Raw genomic sequence first — 17,784 nt, 5'->3', positions numbered from 1 at the left:
GTTCTTTTTCCCGCTCAGTCTAGAAATGTTAAAGATGCCAGTCTGAAATGTTTTTAAAAGTGTTTCTAGACCTGTAATTATCATTCCAAACGTGCCTTAGAATGAGGAAAACTGTGATTTATTTATTTATTTATTTATTTATTTACATCGATCATCAATTCATCCTTGAAGATAACCGAACCTAACTATTCTGAACAAAAAAAGCTGAACGACGAGCATAGAAAACACACTTTCACCTCAGTAGTTTCTTTATGGAAGTGTCACTACGTGACTTGGACATGGGCTTTCATTTCATTCTCAGCACTTCCCCTCATGACTCCATTGAAGTGCTTGTGGCGAACGGGGAAGAATATACAGTCGTGAAAAAAAATAAGTGCCTTTTTTTTTTTTTTTTACATATTTGGACAAGCAAACTTTTGATCATGTTTGAAACAGTGATTTTTAAGTGAAAGCCACTCTCTTATTACAGCCAAGCCTACAAGAATGGCCTAGGGCTATGATTTCTACACACTGATTCAAGGGAAGTGGAATGCAGTGCAACAGGGAAATACAGTCATTTTAAAAAAAAAAGAAAAGAAAAGAAAAAAAAAGCCATGTCCTGATGCTTGGTGGCGCGCGGGGGCGGCAGAGAACCCTACACGCTTTTGTTTGATGAACCGATGAAGAAGAGGAGTGACTTTTTTTCCCCCCCAACAAGCCTGTGGGCGTGGCTATTCTCGAAAACGGGTGGGAAAACAACACATTTTTGCATGATTACCACACAGCATCTAGACGTTTTTCTTTCATGATGGCCGCCGTCTTGAGGGGAAGCCTTGTATCATTGGCCAAGGTGAGTGTCAGGCCGATTATTTGATACTAAATACAGAACCGTCCCTTTAAGGTGAGGAGGTTGAACTTAATTAAACACAAAAGATGTCCATGCAAGTTCAGTGCAGTATGTGTAGGAAAAACTAACGGTCCCTCAGCAGCTAGCATAACGTGCTAGATAATGTTAGATGGTAAGCCAGGTTGGACTAAATGTCTTCAGCTATTGTGTTAAAAAGCCGGACATGTTAAGAGAATATTGTCTTTTTGAATATTGAATATTAATATCCTGTAGAGCTTGTCAATTTTGTGTGTGAACGTCTTCTTTAGTGGCTAATGTTAGGACTTGATAAGGGCGTCTCTTCCCTGATCATCAACTTTTCAGTGCACTGAAGAATTATCCGCATTCATTTTTTACGCGTACGCTAGCGTGTGCGCACAGTCGTACGCATAGCCTTTCAAAGTACTCCATTTGACATATACGCGTACGCAGGCGGTCGACGCATGCGCATTACAACAACTTGCACTACCGCACCTGGCCTACAAGAGTCAGTAGAGAGCAGTAAAGCAGGTCTTCTGCTGTGAAAGACGACAACGAAGACGAATCACAACAACACGAAGAAGAATGCTTGGGCAATCTCTCGCGCGATTAGCACCCATATACAAATCCTTATACTCTTTAAGGCTAGAATTATACAAATGCGGATACTTTCGAACCTGCACTCGTTTCCGTCTCTTCCGTTTATTCCGCTTTTTTCTTGGACTACCTTGAGAATCAACGGACTTGGGTCACTGCTGCCACCTTGTGGAACAACTAAACAATAGTAATAATGGTTGGCTATATTATATAATGTACATACCTATCAAACATAAATACAGAATACAGCAATATCGACAGACATTTAGATTCTGCATGAAACAGCTCACTAACGCAACACTTTCTTACAGAATTAAGACTGGTCCACGTGCATATAAAGGTTTGTCCCGTGAGCATAGATGGTTAGGTGACCTTTTGACCGCTGCTGACCGTTTCCTGTTTGACCCGTCCACAGGGCCTGACTGGTGCTGCCATAAAGCCGCTGTGTGCGCGCTCGCTGAGCCTCTCGGCCAATCAGAATGCTTCAGAGACTCCACCGGCGCGGGCCGACAGCACCTTCAAGGTCACGATGGTGCCGGGAGACGGAGTCGGACCTGAACTCATGATGGCTGTGAAAGAAGTGTTCAAGGTAAATGTAAAGCTTTTCCACATGAGCAGAACGGTGACGTTATATTAAAGCAGCAGAAGCTTTTTAATCCCAGTAGTTCCAGTTTCCAAAACTCTTGTCTAGACCAGAGTCTTGAGGAGGCCTGTGACAGGATAAGTTGTGAAGAAGGAAATCTGAAAACGTTATAATGTTAACATAATGCTACGCCAGTACAGAGGTAGAGAAACGTGTATTTCTACTCTGATCCAGCCACCGAAGACTAAGAATGACGTGCTGTTTCCTTCGATGATCTTCCAGTTTGGCTGACTTTAGATTCCCCTGACGTAAACCGTTCCTAGAGACTCGTTTTAGAGACTTAAATGATTGCATTTCAGCAGTTTCCATCCCTCTCCCTCTCCCCCTGCCTGCAGGCTGCCGACATACCTGTGGAGTTTGAGGAATTCCACCTGAGTGAGGTGCAGAACATGGCGAGCGAGGAGAAGCTGGACCAAGTGCTGACCTCCATGAAGACCAACAGAGTGGCCATCAAAGGTAAAGCCGAATGCTTATAAATCGCGAACACGCTGACGGTTATGTCAAATGAATCGAATAGCAACGTATCACAGGTTTCCTAATTCGAAGGTACGTTTGGAATGATCGGTGAAGATCTAGAAACGCATGAACCTTACCATCAACCTCATCTTCATCACTTCTAGATTGAAAAGGAAAAGAAAAATATATGGAAACTGCACTGAAATTCGCTCCTGTTCAGCAAAAGAATCATAATCTTTATACATTTGCACAAATGCTATGTTTAATCATTATCATAGTTCAACAGTTTCACTAATAAGGGTTGATAAAGATTAGTGTGTTTGTTTGTTTGTTTGTTTTCTGGACGTAGGGAAGATCCACACACCGATGGAGTACAAAGGAGAGCTGGCTTCCTATGAGATGAGACTAAGGTCCGACTTCATTCACAACACAAACACGGTAGCACTACTACAGATGAGTAGCAAGAAGACAGGAGTTAAAAAAAATGAGCGTGTTCAACTGTCGTGACTTTAGAGCATCAAATAAAAGATGAAAGAAACAAGACAGACCGTGTTGTTTCAGATTTACAAAACCCGGCAATTTTATGCAACAGTTTAATTTCACTCGAACATGATTACTGTATATGGCGGCTTAGTAGTTCGCCTGTTCGCCTCGGTTTTTCGAATCCCTGTGCGCGCCGAGTTTGCATGCTCTCCCCGTGCTTTGGTGGATTCCTCCGGGTACTCCGGTTTCCTCCCACAGTCCAAAGACGATCAGTACGTTTACATGGACAACATTATAATCCGATATTAACCTGATTAAGACGATATTCTGATTAAGAAACTAGCATGTAAACCGCGATTTCTGATGACCTTAATCTGATTAAAGTCATACTCGAAGTAAACACAAATTAAGACGTGTGGAGTATTCCTGTTTTAGTCGCATTATCCACGTGCGTTACAGACATGTACACACCTTAATCACACTATTATTATTATTATTATTATATATAATATAATTAATATCAACTACATTTATTAATGTTGCACCAAAATTTCAACACTGATAACTTTCAGCTGAAATGAAAATTTTGCAGTGATGCTTTGAAACTGTTTAAGTAGCAGCTGACCGATAGTTCAGGGGTAACTAGAAAAGATGTCTGGTTACACTGTGTTGCGAGATATATTTTGGCTCCTGAGTGTGTGTGTGTGTGTGTGTGTGTGTGTGTGTGTCTTTCTGTTTCTGATGACAGGAGGAAGCTGGACCTGTTTGCTAATGTGGTTCATGTGAACAGCCTGCCGGGTTACAGCACACGCCACAACAACCTGGACCTGGTGATCATCCGCGAGCAGACTGAGGGCGAATACAGCTCACTGGAGCATGAGGTCTCTCTTTGTCTCTCTCGTGCTCTCTCTCGTTCTCTCTCTCTCGTGCGCTCTCGTCAGCGCTCTCTCTCTCATACTCATACTCTCATACTCCTATATAATACTCTCATATTATATTGTACAAATTTATTTATATTTCTAGAATTTTTGAAGCTGAGAGGAGCTGTCTGGGACATATTGACGTGTTTTCTTAACCCTTGTCACTAACTAGTCAAAAATTATACCCACTCTTAACTCTTTCGGTTTGTTTTTATGTGAAGCGGGAGCGGCTGGCCAGGGCCCGCTGTCATTATACAGTGCGTGAGCGGCCTCTAGAGGCGAAATAAAAACTATCGCTGGCAAGTTTTGTTGTGTTATTTGCAGTGTTTTATATTCAATTTGGATGTCTCTGTTTTAATTTGTTACTTGGAGTGTTACTTTACGGGTTCACTCTGGTTGCGTATCTTTTTGTTTCACTTTAATATTTATTAATAGTTAATATATGTTAATATTTATATATTTATTTAACAAAATACAGTACACTTTCATGGTGCAGTCAGTAATGTTTATTTTCGTAATAAAGTTCAGCAGTATTTTACTTTGAGTGTTACATTTTCATTCAGTATCAATTTTAAAAACCATCGGTTGATTAATCGGTTATCGGCAGGTAGGTACCGCCCGACTTAATTATCGATATCGGTAAAATCCACCATCGGTCGACCTCTAATTGTGGTTTGTTGACCCGATGGGCTGTTTTAGTGGCCTATATAATGAATATATGTTCTACACATATATGCTGTATAGTGTATGTACAGTTAAAATTGTAGAGTTTGTTCCCTTTATAAACCAACGTGCAGTTAGAAGGATGTGTGGTCAGATTAGGAAAAACTGGGTCTGACTGTTACCGCTAGTTTGAAGAGTGTTTCTGTGAGGAAAACTAGTGGCTTTCTTATTTTTATTCTTGTTTTCTGCCCAATCAAATGTGTATGTATGTGTATGTATGTATATATATAATAATAATAATAATAATAATAATAAAAACCCCATTATAGTAAGGATTTGTTTTGTGTGCTGTAGAGTGTGACCGGAGTGGTGGAGTGTTTGAAGATCATCACGAGAGTGAAGTCACGCCGCATTGCCAAGTTTGCCTTTGACTACGCCACCAAGAAGGGCCGGAACAAAGTCACAGCCGTGCACAAGGCCAACATCATGTGAGCCATGATACTGTGTATATACTATCGGACCTGGTTTTAAATCTAGTACCAGTCTCTTTAATGAGGCATTCACACTACGTCACATGTTGCTATTTATTTCCTTTTTTTTTTCTTCTTTAAATATAGTCGATTTAACTGTGGAGGTCCTTCTGCATGGAAATTGTTGTTTGTTGTTACCAGCAGTTTTGAAAAGGTCATTAAGTGGCCTTGATCCTGAAGCAATGCTTATGTCGTTTTAAAAGCCATTTTCTGCTCACTGTCTTAAACTAATGACGATGTTCAGGAGAGAACGAAGAGATGGCTTAGGTTCACTTGGGTCTTGAGATCATCTTAAATTTGTAAACAAAGTGTGTGTACAGGTGTGTTTGTCTCTGTATAAGAGAGTAAGAACTTTTTTCTTTTTTTTGTTTCCCCCACCGGCCCGAACAGGAAGTTGGCTGACGGGCTCTTCCTGCAGAGCTGTGCTGAGGTGGCTGAGTTGTATCCCAAGATCAAATACGAGACCATTATCATTGACAACTGCTGCATGCAGGTGCTGCGACTAACCGAACTCACCTTTTAGTTCTAAACTTTTCATTTATAAACCTTTCCTTTCACCGGTTAATTCCATGCAAAGTTCAATCTCCATTTACAAGCTGTGTGCTTTGCGTTACCGTTTAGCTGGTCCAGAACCCATACCAGTTTGATGTCCTGGTGATGCCTAACCTTTACGGCAACATCATCGATAACTTGGCCGCAGGTTTGGTGGGCGGAGCTGGTGTGGTGCCAGGAGAGAGCTACAGTGCTGAATATGCTGTGTTTGAGACGGTCAGTGTTTTTAGATCGCTGTGAAAACAAGTGACCCTGAAAATCACATATTGTGTCTATCTCATGTGTGTTAAAGTTTTAATCGCTTTTACAGATGAAACGTACGTTTCCGAGAAACATCATTTCTGTTTCATTGTCTCTCCACCAGGGGGCGAGGCACCCTTTTGCTCAGGCTGTTGGGAGGAACATTGCTAATCCTACTGCTATGCTTCTCAGTGCTGCTAACATGCTGAGGCATCTCAAGTAAGTTCATCACCTCCCTGCATCACACCCAACACCGTATACACCCCCATGTACAGGTGTGTCAATGAACACCTATACATGCAAACAATTGCGTGAATTGAACTGAACCAAAATTGCACAAATAAGACAGGCTCAGAACTGGAAAAACCAGGTTTTGAAATGCTTCGCTGTGCATTATGCAAATGGATAAACCGGTTGAAATAGCTTTAATCGAATGCATCCCACTGTTGACCTCTCGTGTTTTGGTGGTGGAGTGTTGCGGCTTTATAAAACGCATGGAAATCATAACGTGTTTTGTTCGTGAACTCTTTGTTTCAGTCTGGAATATCACTCTAACATGGTGTCTGAAGCTGTTAAAAGGGTTATAAAACAGGGCAAGGTAAGAAGCATTTGGTATTTGTGTGTGTGTGTGTGTGTGTGTACATATGTATAGCAGGATCTAAAAGTCCACAACCAAGATCTGTTTTTAAATAAATGAATAAAACATTTTCACTCGGTCGCTAGTTATTATGCAAACTGTGTAATAATAGAGAGGTGAACACAGTCTTGGTCGGAATTCCTTCGGCGTTGGTGGAATTAGGATTAAAAACAATCCTGTGCACACTTCTGCCTTTGAGACCGGATTTTGCATGTACTCGCCTCATGCAGTGTTGCTTGTCCTGGTCTCTCAACCATGAATGCCCGACTCCATTAGTGCAATCCTGTACGTGCATAAATCTTGCTTGGGAAATAAAATATAGATGTCGATAAGTGGTTTAAATAAAACCGTTCTTGGACGTGGACTTTTGGGCCTGGAAAAGAACTAACGAGCATGAGACGTGTAAATGTATGTGGTGGTATGATGTGTGTGTGACCGTGGGTTTAGGGGGAATTACTCCAGATGCCTGGATTCAGTGTTGCTGTCTGTTTTACGTGTTCTCACCATGTCTGTGTGGGTTTCCTAGGTGGACACATGCGTACACACACACACACACACACACACACACACACACACACACACACACACACACACACACACACACACATGCCAGATGCCCTGCAATGGACTCGCAGGCCATCCAGGGTGTATTCCAACCTTGTGTCCGGTGCTTTAGGACCGCTTCAAGTTCTAACTGAGAGGATGTTCTCTGCTGAACGTATATGATACACGTGGTACGAATGAGATCTCAATCCGCGACATCCCATCCACGACGTATTGTTGCCTTGCGCCTTGTGTCCCTGCGATAGGCCTTAGACGGAAAAGCTAGCACGTGGAGAACAAGGACAACGGAAACGTTTTTTTTTTTTTCCGCTCCGTGGTCCAGTTCTGATGCTCATGTGCCCATTTTGGCGGTGGATAGGGGGTCAGCATGGGCACGCTGACACCGGTCTGCGACTGCGCAGCCCCAAACGCAGCAGGTTGTGATGCACTGTGTGTTCTGACACCTTTCTGTCTTAACCAGCGTGAACTTTTTCAGAAGTTTGTGCTTCAGTAGCTCTTCTGTGGGATCGGACCAGACGGGCTAGCCTTCGCGCTCCACGTGTATCGATGAGCCTTGGGCGCCCTGTCGCGGGTTCACCGGCTGTCCTTCCTTGGACCACTTCTGGTAGGTAGTAACCACTGCATAACGGGAACACCGCACAAGACCCTCTGTTTTGGAGACGCTCCGACCCAGTCGTCTAGCCATCACAATCTGGCCCTTGTCGGAGTCACTGGGATCCTTACGCTCGCCCATTTTTCCTGCTTCCAGCGCGTGAACTTCGAGAACTGACTGTTCACTTCCTGCCTAATAAATATACCCCACCCCCTGACAGGTGCCTTTTTAACAAGTTAATCAATGTTATTCAAGTCACCTGTCGGTGGTTTTAATGTTATGGCTGATCTGTGTATGATGCAGTTGTGCTGAGTTATGGCAGAGGTGTGGCTAGTTAGCATATCTTCGGTGGCGTCGACACGGTTTTGGCGTGACAGTTAACGCTTTGGAACCGGATCTGTCTGAGCAGAGTGTACAGACGAGAACGGCGAAAACGCTCTGACCTCTTTAGGTAGCAGGTAGTCCAACGGCATTGTGGGAATCTTGGAGACCGTTAGCTGGAGTGAAAATAGATGCGTCAATGCAAGAAGAGGTTCCGTGCGAAGAAATGAGAAGTTTGTGCATTTAGTGACAAATCCGACTCAACAGGAGTAAATATTTCAGCAGTGGTAGGTCGTATACGGACAAACGCGCCTTTTGTTCTTTTTAATACTGCTCCCGCGTCGGGACGCTATTGAAGACACGACGCAGAGGGACGCAGCAGTGCTCAGAATATGTCTTCACTTGTCTCAGAAACATTTCCGTCCTTAACTAGCTTTCGGCAGACGCTAATTATCATCATCACGCGGCGTTAAAGAAACCTGAAGGACACACGTCGCTGTCTCGCTGTACTGACGAAGGTAAAGGACGGCGTCGGAAAGTCGAAGCATTTCAGAACGGAAGTGCGTCGTGACCGTGAACGCGAGGAGTCCGTTACGTCGTTATGGATTCGGTCTTCCGAGAGGGTGTCGTTGAATAATTATAGTACAGATATGAATAAGCATGAAAACTATCCGGGCCTGGACACGACCGTGTTAATAACTACTAACGTAATTACTTTTTAACTTCTCGCGTTTTGCGTTTCCTTTTCCTGCACGCTCACGATTGTGTAACGGTGCAGTCTGAATCCGATCTGTGTAAGCGATCGCTCCAAAAGCACTCCACGCATCTGCTTGGTTGTAGTATTAGACATTGAAATCTCTTCCTCGTGTGTGTGTGTGTGTGTGTGTGTGTGTGTGTGTGTGTGTGTGTCTCAGGTGCGGACGCGAGACCTCGGCGGTTACAGCACTACGGGTGATTTTGTCCGTGCCATCGTGGGCAACCTTCGTCACCGGCCTGTGCACTAAGGACCCTAGTAGGCCACTCCCCCTAGCCCCTCCCCCCCCCGTTTTCCACCCCTTCTGCCCTTACCATTTCCATCGCTTGCTCTGCTGCTGTCAGTGATTGAGAGCGGACTTTGTCCGTATTACTGGCAGTTTTTCCTCTGATTTTTTTTATTTTTTATTCTACTGTAATGTTTAATGTTGTTGTTGTGGTGTGTTTTATTTTGTTTTTCCTTTTTTTTTTTTTACTTTGCCTCTGTTTTCTTTTTTTTTGTCCATTCTTTTACTTTTAACACCTCTGCCATAGCACCCTGATATTCCCCACCAAATCCAAAGCATCAGGGACGGGTCTCTAGTCCTGTTTATTCACACTAGAAGTTCTCATATCCGCCGTTTCATTAGACACGGGATGTTCTAACCCGACTGCTCAGTGTTTGGGTCACAGGGGCAGTATTTCTTTCATCATCTTATACGTTAATCCTATACGTATCATGTCATGCCGTCATGTTTGTATCACTGTACTACTCATTTGATCAATATCTGCTAGTGTTTAGCATTCCCTAAAACTCCGTGAGCTTGTTTTCTTTGTGCTTGAACAAACTGTAGGTCGCCTAAGTGGGTTAACGGGTCAGTGGAGCTCGTTCGGCATTTTAAAACTGATTTCTCAGCCGCAGCAACCAAAAAAAACTACTCGGTATGTACCCCAGTATGTAACGAAACAGAAACGGATGTTTACGTAGACGGATTTTGAACAGTACTGGAAAGGGTTAAGGAAATATTCTCAACACCGCATCATTTCATGCGTTGTGGCTTTATTGTTTAAAACGATGTGCAGTCGGGGAGGAGAGAGAGTGTTTCCTTTCACCTCTAAAATCACTATTAATGATCGAACTGCTTGTTTTTCAAATAAATACTTCTGTAAACAACAACAAAAAGAAAGAAAAGTGTTGGCACCCTGGCTGAAATAAAGACTTTTCTAGAAAATGACGTGGTCATGTGGGCATTTTCTAGAGAATCGTCATCTCTCCTGATTCCTGTCAGGCCTTTGTGTATCACTTCTTGTTGTTGTTGTTGTTGTTGTTGTTGTTTAGGGAAATGGGTTTGTGAAGCTACCACTTATAAAAATTCTTAACCACCACCCTGCGCATTTCATACGCCTCTGTCCACACAACTGCTAATTATCCAACCCATCATGCCTTGCACCAGGTGTGAGAAAACACTCATGCAGAGCATGCCAAGGACTTCCTATTCCATTATAAACCGAAAACCCATCTCTACGTTTCGTCAAGCATTTCTCTACTGTGTGACGCCAAATGAATCTTTCGAGTCGTTTAGATGACTCCGGGCTTTAAACCCGTCCTCAATGCCCAGGAGCACGTAGTTCTTGGTATACAATTTATACCGGCGTAAATTCACACTGGCTAATAAAACGGTGACGTAAAAACAGTGCAAGATGTGCTCTCTGTATAAATGTATAGGATATCTGAAGACCGGATATGTTTCGAGAGAGGTTGCAGAGCCACGTGCTTCTTGTAAATAACGGCTGGACGTTGTCCGAAGCATCGATCCTGAGCTCGAGTTGCAGTCGGCGTGGAGATTCGCATGTTCTCAAGACGCTTACCAGGATAAAGTGGTTACCGAAGATGGATGGAAAATGTGTGTTTCGGATATATCCGGGTCGTGGACGAGCCAGGATTTCTCGGGAACGTTTTGGAACGAGTCAAGAATACGAGCGTCCATCTCGGGGGTGCTATGAAAACACCCACACTCATAGACACCTGGTATTTTAGCAGAGTCAATCCACCTACTGCCGTGTTCTTTCGAGGAAACCCGAGACCAACTGAGAACGTGGGACATGGAAAAGTCAATATTATTTGGATAGCCTCCTCTCCAAACGTGTGGGTTTGTGTTTGTTTCTAAAATAACGGTCTATTTCTTTGGTACAGGTGCGCACGGCAGACCTGGGAGGCTACGCTTCGAGCGCCGAGTTCACGCAAGCGGTCATTTCCAACCTTTCTGCGTGAACGTGCTTCAGTGTCGTTACCGATGGGGTTGCAAAAATGCTGGCGACGCTACGCATTCCCCGATAATATGACTGTGTAAGAAGTGTGCGCACTCTACATTTTCCTGAATGAAATATTCCTGGATTAAGCTATGAATTGTACATAAACAGTATAACATCAATGTAGAAAATGTTCATGTGTAAACGTGTTTAGATCGAAAAAAAAAGTAGGGATCTTTACTTTAAACCCCACCTGAACTTGTTAACTAGCTAAGAGGATGAATGAGACAAATGTGCTGGCTAGAGAGAATAAGCACAAGCTAATGCAAGCTACAGAAAGTGAAAAACATGGCATGAAAAATGTGCATCCAGTACCAGCTTGACTGCGCCACACCGGTATTAACCAATCAGCTGCGCTCTGCTCCTCATCACACCTGTAGTGTCCTGACGGGGCTCTCAGTTCTGGCACCTCAACACCTTATCTTCGAGACTGAATTGTATGAGAGGAAATAGTTTGGATTTGAAATTGAACTATATATTATATTTATTTGTTTGTTAACTACTTATTCATCAATGAACATAAATAAATGTAATTGCTGCAACTCAGAATTGCATTATTATTATTATTGGAGATGTCAACATGCATATTGATCCATATTAAAGACCTTTGTTTTCATAAAGCCCAACACTGACTTTTTCTTCTTCTTCTTATTATTATTATTTCAAGACTATTTATTTTATATAGTGTGTACCACAGTATATTAGAGTTGAAATTGAATAATGAATATGAGCACAAAGTGCAGATTTTATATGTAATCCCCTTTCAGTTCCAATATGCTGCGGTAGACGGCTGAAATAACAATAACTTTGTCAATGCCCAAATGTTTATACACCTGACTGTGTGTTTTATGATGCACATACAGTAGGTGTATTTAATGCAAGGCGCAGTGTCGCCGCAAGAGGGCGCGACACACCTGTGAACGATATGGGGGCGGGGTTTGATGTAAGCGCAGGGACGAGCCCCAAAAAAAAGAATGGGCTCCCGTGGGCGTGGTCTGTGCTGGGAAGGAGGCGGGGTTTGCCACTGGGAAAATCTGCTTTCCCATTCCAATCGGCCAGGCGCAACATGGCGGACTAGGAGAGGCGGCACGACAGCGCCCGGATACAGCGAGTAAAACGCGGGATACAGGCACCCGGCGTTGCGGAGAGCACGAAAACGGATCCTGGTGGAAGAGAGGAGGAAATAAGACGAAAAACAGGGCACTTTGGGACTTGTTTGGACATGTAATTTTGAAGCAGGTTCCGAGCGGGCCGTGTACAGCGCAACCTCGGCACTCTGGGTGAGGAGGAGTCCGGGGCCGGGACATCGAGTGCTGGATACCAACTTCACAAACCCCCTCTCTTCAGTGCAGCTAATAAAGATCTACAGTGTGTGGAGAAAAGGGCGGTGAGGTGAGTTTTCTGAAATCACATTAACTTGATAAACTGAAGTTCAGGGTAATAAAGCTGAAAATGTGTTCAGTGTGAGGGGAATAATAAAGCGCGCTGCTAGGGAGGAAAGACAGCGTAGCTTTTAATGGAGGGCGGGGCCACAGCGCGCGCGCTCACTCACACACACACCATTCTACACTCACATCTTCTTACACAATCTTAGAGCTCACTCATTCTACACACATCACACACACACACACTCTCTTATTACACAGTTAGATTCTACACACACATCCTACACATTCATATTTTACACACACACTTCCATTCCACACTCGCATCTACACACTCCTAAAGTATTCTACACACTCGCATCTTACAGTTAGATTTTACACACTCACATTCCATACAATGACATCATACACACTCATTGTACTCATTCTTCAAATTCACACACTCAGGTCCTACACACTCGTATTCTACACACTCACGTTACACAATTAGATACTACACACTCACGTTACACAATTAGATCCTACACACTCGTATTCTACACACTCACGTTACACAGTTACATCCTACACACTCACGTTACACAGTTAGATCCTACACACTCGTATTCTACACACTCACGTTACACAGTTAGATCCTACACACTCACGTTACACAGTTAGATCCTACACACTCGTATTCTACACACTCACGTTACACAGTTAGATCCTACACACTCACGTTACACAGTTAGATCCTACACACTCGTATTCTACACACCCACGTTACACAGTTAGATCCTACACACTCGTATTCTACACACTCACGTTACACAATTAGATACTACACACTCACGTTACACAGTTAGATACTACACACTCACGTTACACAATTAGATACTACACACTCACGTTACACAATTAGATACTACACACTCACGTTACACAGTTAGATCCTACACACTCGTATTCTACACTCACGTTACACAGTTAGATCCTACACACTCGTATTCTACACACTCACGTTACACAATTAGATACTACACACTCACGTTACACAGTTAGATACTACACACTCACGTTACACAATTAGATACTACACACTCACGTTACACAATTAGATACTACACACTCACGTTACACAGTTAGATCCTACACACTCGTATTCTACACTCACGTTACACAGTTAGATACTACACACGTTACACAGTTAGATCCTACACACCCGTATTCTACACTCACGTTACACAGTTAGATCCTACACACTCGTATTCTACACACTCACGTTACACAGTTAGATCCTACACACTCACGTTACACAGTTAGATCCTACACACTCGTATTCTACACACTCACGTTACACAGTTAGATCCTACACACTCGTATTCTACACACTCACGTTACACAATTAGATACTACACACTCACGTTACACAGTTAGATACTACACACTCACGTTACACAATTAGATACTACACACTCACGTTACACAATTAGATACTACACACTCACGTTACACAGTTAGATACTACACACTCACGTTACACAGTTAGATACTACACACTCACGTTACACAGTTAGATACTACACACTCACGTTACACAGTTAGATACTACACACTCACGTTACACAGTTAGATCCTACACACTCGTATTCTACACTCACGTTACACAATTAGATACTACACACGTTACACAGTTAGATCCTACACACCCGTATTCTACACTCACGTTACACAGTTAGATCCTACACACTCACGTTACACAGCTAAATCCTACACACTCACGTTACACAGTTAGATCCTACGCACTCACGTTACACAGTTAGATCCTACGCACTCACGTTACACAGTTAGATCCTACGCACTCACGTTACACAGTTAGATCCTACACACTCACGTTACAGTTAGATCCTACGCACTCACGTTACACAGTTAGATCCTACGCACTCACGTTACACAGTTAGATCCTACACACGCGTATTCTACACACTCACACAGTTACATCCTACACACGTGTATTCTACACACTCACGTTACGCATTTAGATCCTACACGCTCGTATTCTACACACTCACGTTACACAGTTAGATCCTACACACTCACGTTACACAGCTACGTCCTACACCCTCACGTTACACAGTTAGATCCTACATGCTCGTATTCTACACACTCACGTTACACAGCTAAATCCTACACACTCACGTTACACAGTTAGATCCTTCACACTTGTATCCTACACACTCACGTTACACAGTTAGATACTACACGCTCGTATACTACACACTCACGTTACACAGCTAACTCCTACACACTCACGTTACACAGCTAACTCCTACACACTCACGTTACACAGCTAACTCCTACACACTCACGTTACATAGCTAGATACTACGCACTCACGTTACACAGTTAGATCCTACGCACTCACGTTACACAGTTGGATACTACGCACTCACGTTACACAGTTAGATCGTACGCACTCACGTTACACAGTTAGATCCTACGCACTCACGTTACACAGTTAGATCCTACACACTCACGTTACACAGTTAGATCCTACGCACTCACGTTACACAGTTAGATCCTACGCACTCACGTTACACAGTTGGATACTACGCACTCACGTTACACAGTTAGATCGTACGCACTCACGTTACACAGTTAGATCCTACGCACTCACGTTACACAGTTAGATCCTACGCACTCACGTTACACAGTTAGATCCTACGCACTCACGTTACACAGTTAGATCCTACGCACTCGTATTCTACAGTTAGATCCTACGCACTCGTATTCTACACACTCATGTTACACAGCTACATCCTACACACTCACGTTACGCAGTTAGATCCTACACACGCGTATTCTACACACTCACACAGTTACATCCTACACACGCGTATTCTACACACTCACGTTACGCAGTTACATCCTACACATTCATATCCTGCGCTCTCATCCTCCGCTGTTGCGTTCAGTTTCACTCTACACTGACGAACAGTAACATTCTCCACTGTAACACTTACATTCCACACCACCGCTTTAAAAACAGTCTGTGCGTTACATTCTGCATAATCACAGTTCCAGGCTCTACAATCTCTACTGTCGTCTTCTACATTTTTGCGTAGTTGCTTTCTAACCTTGGATTTGACCGTAACGTGCCGTGAAGTTGTTGATGCTCACTTTTATTCTGAACTGGTATTCTAAAATATGTCACGTTTAGTCGCTGTTACATTAGTCCCATTAAACGGTTTCTTTTACCCTGTTACATACATCACACCTCAGGTATACGTTACCGTCTACCCGATCTCAGTATATACCGCGTACGTCTGCACAGACATGTCGTACACGGGTACGATCAGTACGATCATTTTCAACACCATCACATTATATACACTCGCGCTCTATGGGATCACGTTACACCGTTCTTCATGATCACTTTGTGCACGTTTATACGTTCTACAGGATCACATTTATTTCTGCACGTTCATCAGATGCATCCTGGTCCTCCACATTTCTACGAAATTCCCCGTCATTATGCAGTTAAAACGTTATAAACAACACTGAGAACGACGCTAATCGAGTGTGTTCATTACGCCAGTCCGTGCGTGTGTGTGTGTGAATAAGTATCTGTATTTATTTATTTATTCTTTGTATTTTCTGTAATAAAATGTACTGTGAACAAGCAGGCCTATCGATATTTATTTATCTGTTCTATTTTTACATTATCAGATTGTACCCAGAAACACTGTGAACTCTCTCTCTCTCTCTCTCTCTCTCTCTCCCTCTCTCTCTCTCTCTCTCTCTCTCTCTCCAGTAACTGCATATCAATCGCTCGAGCCTCCGTGTAGGTCTAATTAGCAACGGTGGCCCGAGATGGGACGCGTAATATATTAGTTCCACACACAAGCGTTTTAAGGACAAAAACCTAACAAATGTCTTGAAATGAAACGCCCGAACAATGTCTTGAGGTGTGTTATTAGCGTTAGCACCTCAGTTCTCAGGTGTGCGGTAGTCTTCTAATAATTCAGCGGCCCATCGTCAGTTATTCCTTACTTATATTGGGTGGAGATGGCCAAGCAGAACTTCCACAAGGGTCTTGTTTTTACACTAAGGTGTCATAATGCTGTTTTATTGCTCCATATTACCACATCATAAAAACCCTCGTCAGTGAAGTCGTGATGTTACTAATCGCACGTGTTAGCGGTTGCATTGTTTGGATCGTGTAATTGGGGGAAGTTATTAAACACACAAGTTGGATATGTTGTTGGTGTTGCACAAGTGATGCTAGGGATGGGGGCGCTGTTGGGGCGATGTTGGGTATGGGGGTGATGTTGGGGGTGGGGCGCTGTTGGGGCGATGTTGGGGTGGGGCGATGTTGGGGATGGGGGCGCTGTTAGGGCGATGTTGGGGGTGGGGTGCTGTTGGGGCGATGTTGGGTATGGGGGTGATGTTGGGGGTGGGGCGCTGTTGGGGCGATGTTGGGGTGGGGCGATGTTGGGGATGGGGGCGCTGTTAGGGCGATGTTGGGGGTGGGGTGCTGTTGGGGCGATGTTGGGGATGGGGGCGCTGTTGGGGCGATGTTGGGGATGGGGGCGCTGTTGGGGCGATGTTGGGGGTGGGGTGCTGTTGGGGCGATGTTGGGGGTGGGGTGCTGTTGGGGCGATGTTGGGGATGGGGGCGCTGTTGGGGCGATGTTGGGGATGGGGGCGCTGTTGGGGCGATGTTGGGGATGGGGGCGCTGTTGGGGCGATGTTGGGGGTGGGGTGCTGTTGGGGCGATGTTGGGGGTGGGGTGCTGTTGGGGCGATGTTGGGGATGGGGGCGCTGTTGGGGCGATGTTGGGGGTGGGGTGCTGTTGGGGCGATGTTGGGGATGGGGGCGCTGTTGGGGCGATGTTGGGGATGGGGGCGCTGTTGGGGCGATGTTGGGGATGGGGGCGCTGTTGGGGCGATGTTGGGGATGGGGGCGCTGTTGGGGCGATGTTGGGGATGGGGGCGCTGTTGGGGCGATGTTGGGGATGGGGGCGCTGTTGGGGCGATGTTGGGGATGGGGGCGCTGTTGGGGCGCTGTTGTTGTTGGAGATGTTTGTTAATATCCAGCTATAGGAACTTCTCGTTTCTCTCAACTTGTATTCCAATAAGGCCCGTGTCCTTTGGTAACAAAATAACATAAATCATGTGTTTGGATTTTTTTAAAATTAGTTTTTAAATATGTTCTTTGGCTGATGCAGCTCGGAGGTAAAGCAGGTCGCCTTGCCAACTCACCTGCAACCCTGACCTGAATAAAGCGCTTACTGAAACTGTGTTTTGCTTGCGCATGCAGCATAAAGCAGAGTAA

General features: G+C 44.2%; 2 protein-coding genes across 7 annotated transcripts in view; both read left to right on the top strand.

Moving 5' to 3' along the window:
- The first annotated feature begins 724 nt into the window (after positions 1 to 724).
- On the top strand, positions 725 to 11,704 carry idh3b (isocitrate dehydrogenase (NAD(+)) 3 non-catalytic subunit beta). Of its 2 annotated transcripts, none has more exons than XM_053648397.1 (11): positions 725 to 829; positions 1,857 to 2,030; positions 2,420 to 2,540; positions 2,890 to 2,950; positions 3,772 to 3,904; positions 4,961 to 5,094; positions 5,527 to 5,629; positions 5,758 to 5,904; positions 6,053 to 6,147; positions 6,466 to 6,526; positions 8,957 to 11,704. In XM_053648397.1, the coding sequence occupies exons 1-11, from the start codon at positions 785 to 787 to the stop codon at positions 9,044 to 9,046; spliced, it is 1,164 nt and encodes a 387-aa protein (XP_053504372.1). In that variant the 5' UTR covers positions 725 to 784; the 3' UTR covers positions 9,047 to 11,704. The 2 variants fall into 2 exon arrangements, with proteins under 2 accessions (XP_053504372.1, XP_053504373.1); XM_053648398.1 differs by having other exon boundaries at positions 726 to 829; positions 10,969 to 11,704.
- A 174-nt stretch (positions 11,705 to 11,878) lies between these two features.
- ptpra (protein tyrosine phosphatase receptor type A) overlaps positions 11,879 to 17,784 on the top strand; it is a 35,828-nt gene continuing 29,922 nt past the window's right edge. For 2 of the 5 annotated variants that reach the window (XM_053648673.1, XM_053648674.1), the window contains exon 1: positions 11,879 to 12,476. The gene's annotated coding sequence lies outside the window, so the exon portion shown is untranslated. The remainder of the gene's footprint in view (positions 12,477 to 17,784) is intronic. The other 3 variants (XM_053648672.1, XM_053648670.1, XM_053648671.1) reach the window with 2 other exon arrangements.

The sequence above is a fragment of the Ictalurus furcatus genome, chromosome 18 (genome assembly GCF_023375685.1).
Source record: "Ictalurus furcatus strain D&B chromosome 18, Billie_1.0, whole genome shotgun sequence".
NCBI classification, from domain to species: domain Eukaryota; kingdom Metazoa; phylum Chordata; class Actinopteri; order Siluriformes; family Ictaluridae; genus Ictalurus; species Ictalurus furcatus.
This window is presented reverse-complemented; position numbering and strand designations above follow the sequence as displayed.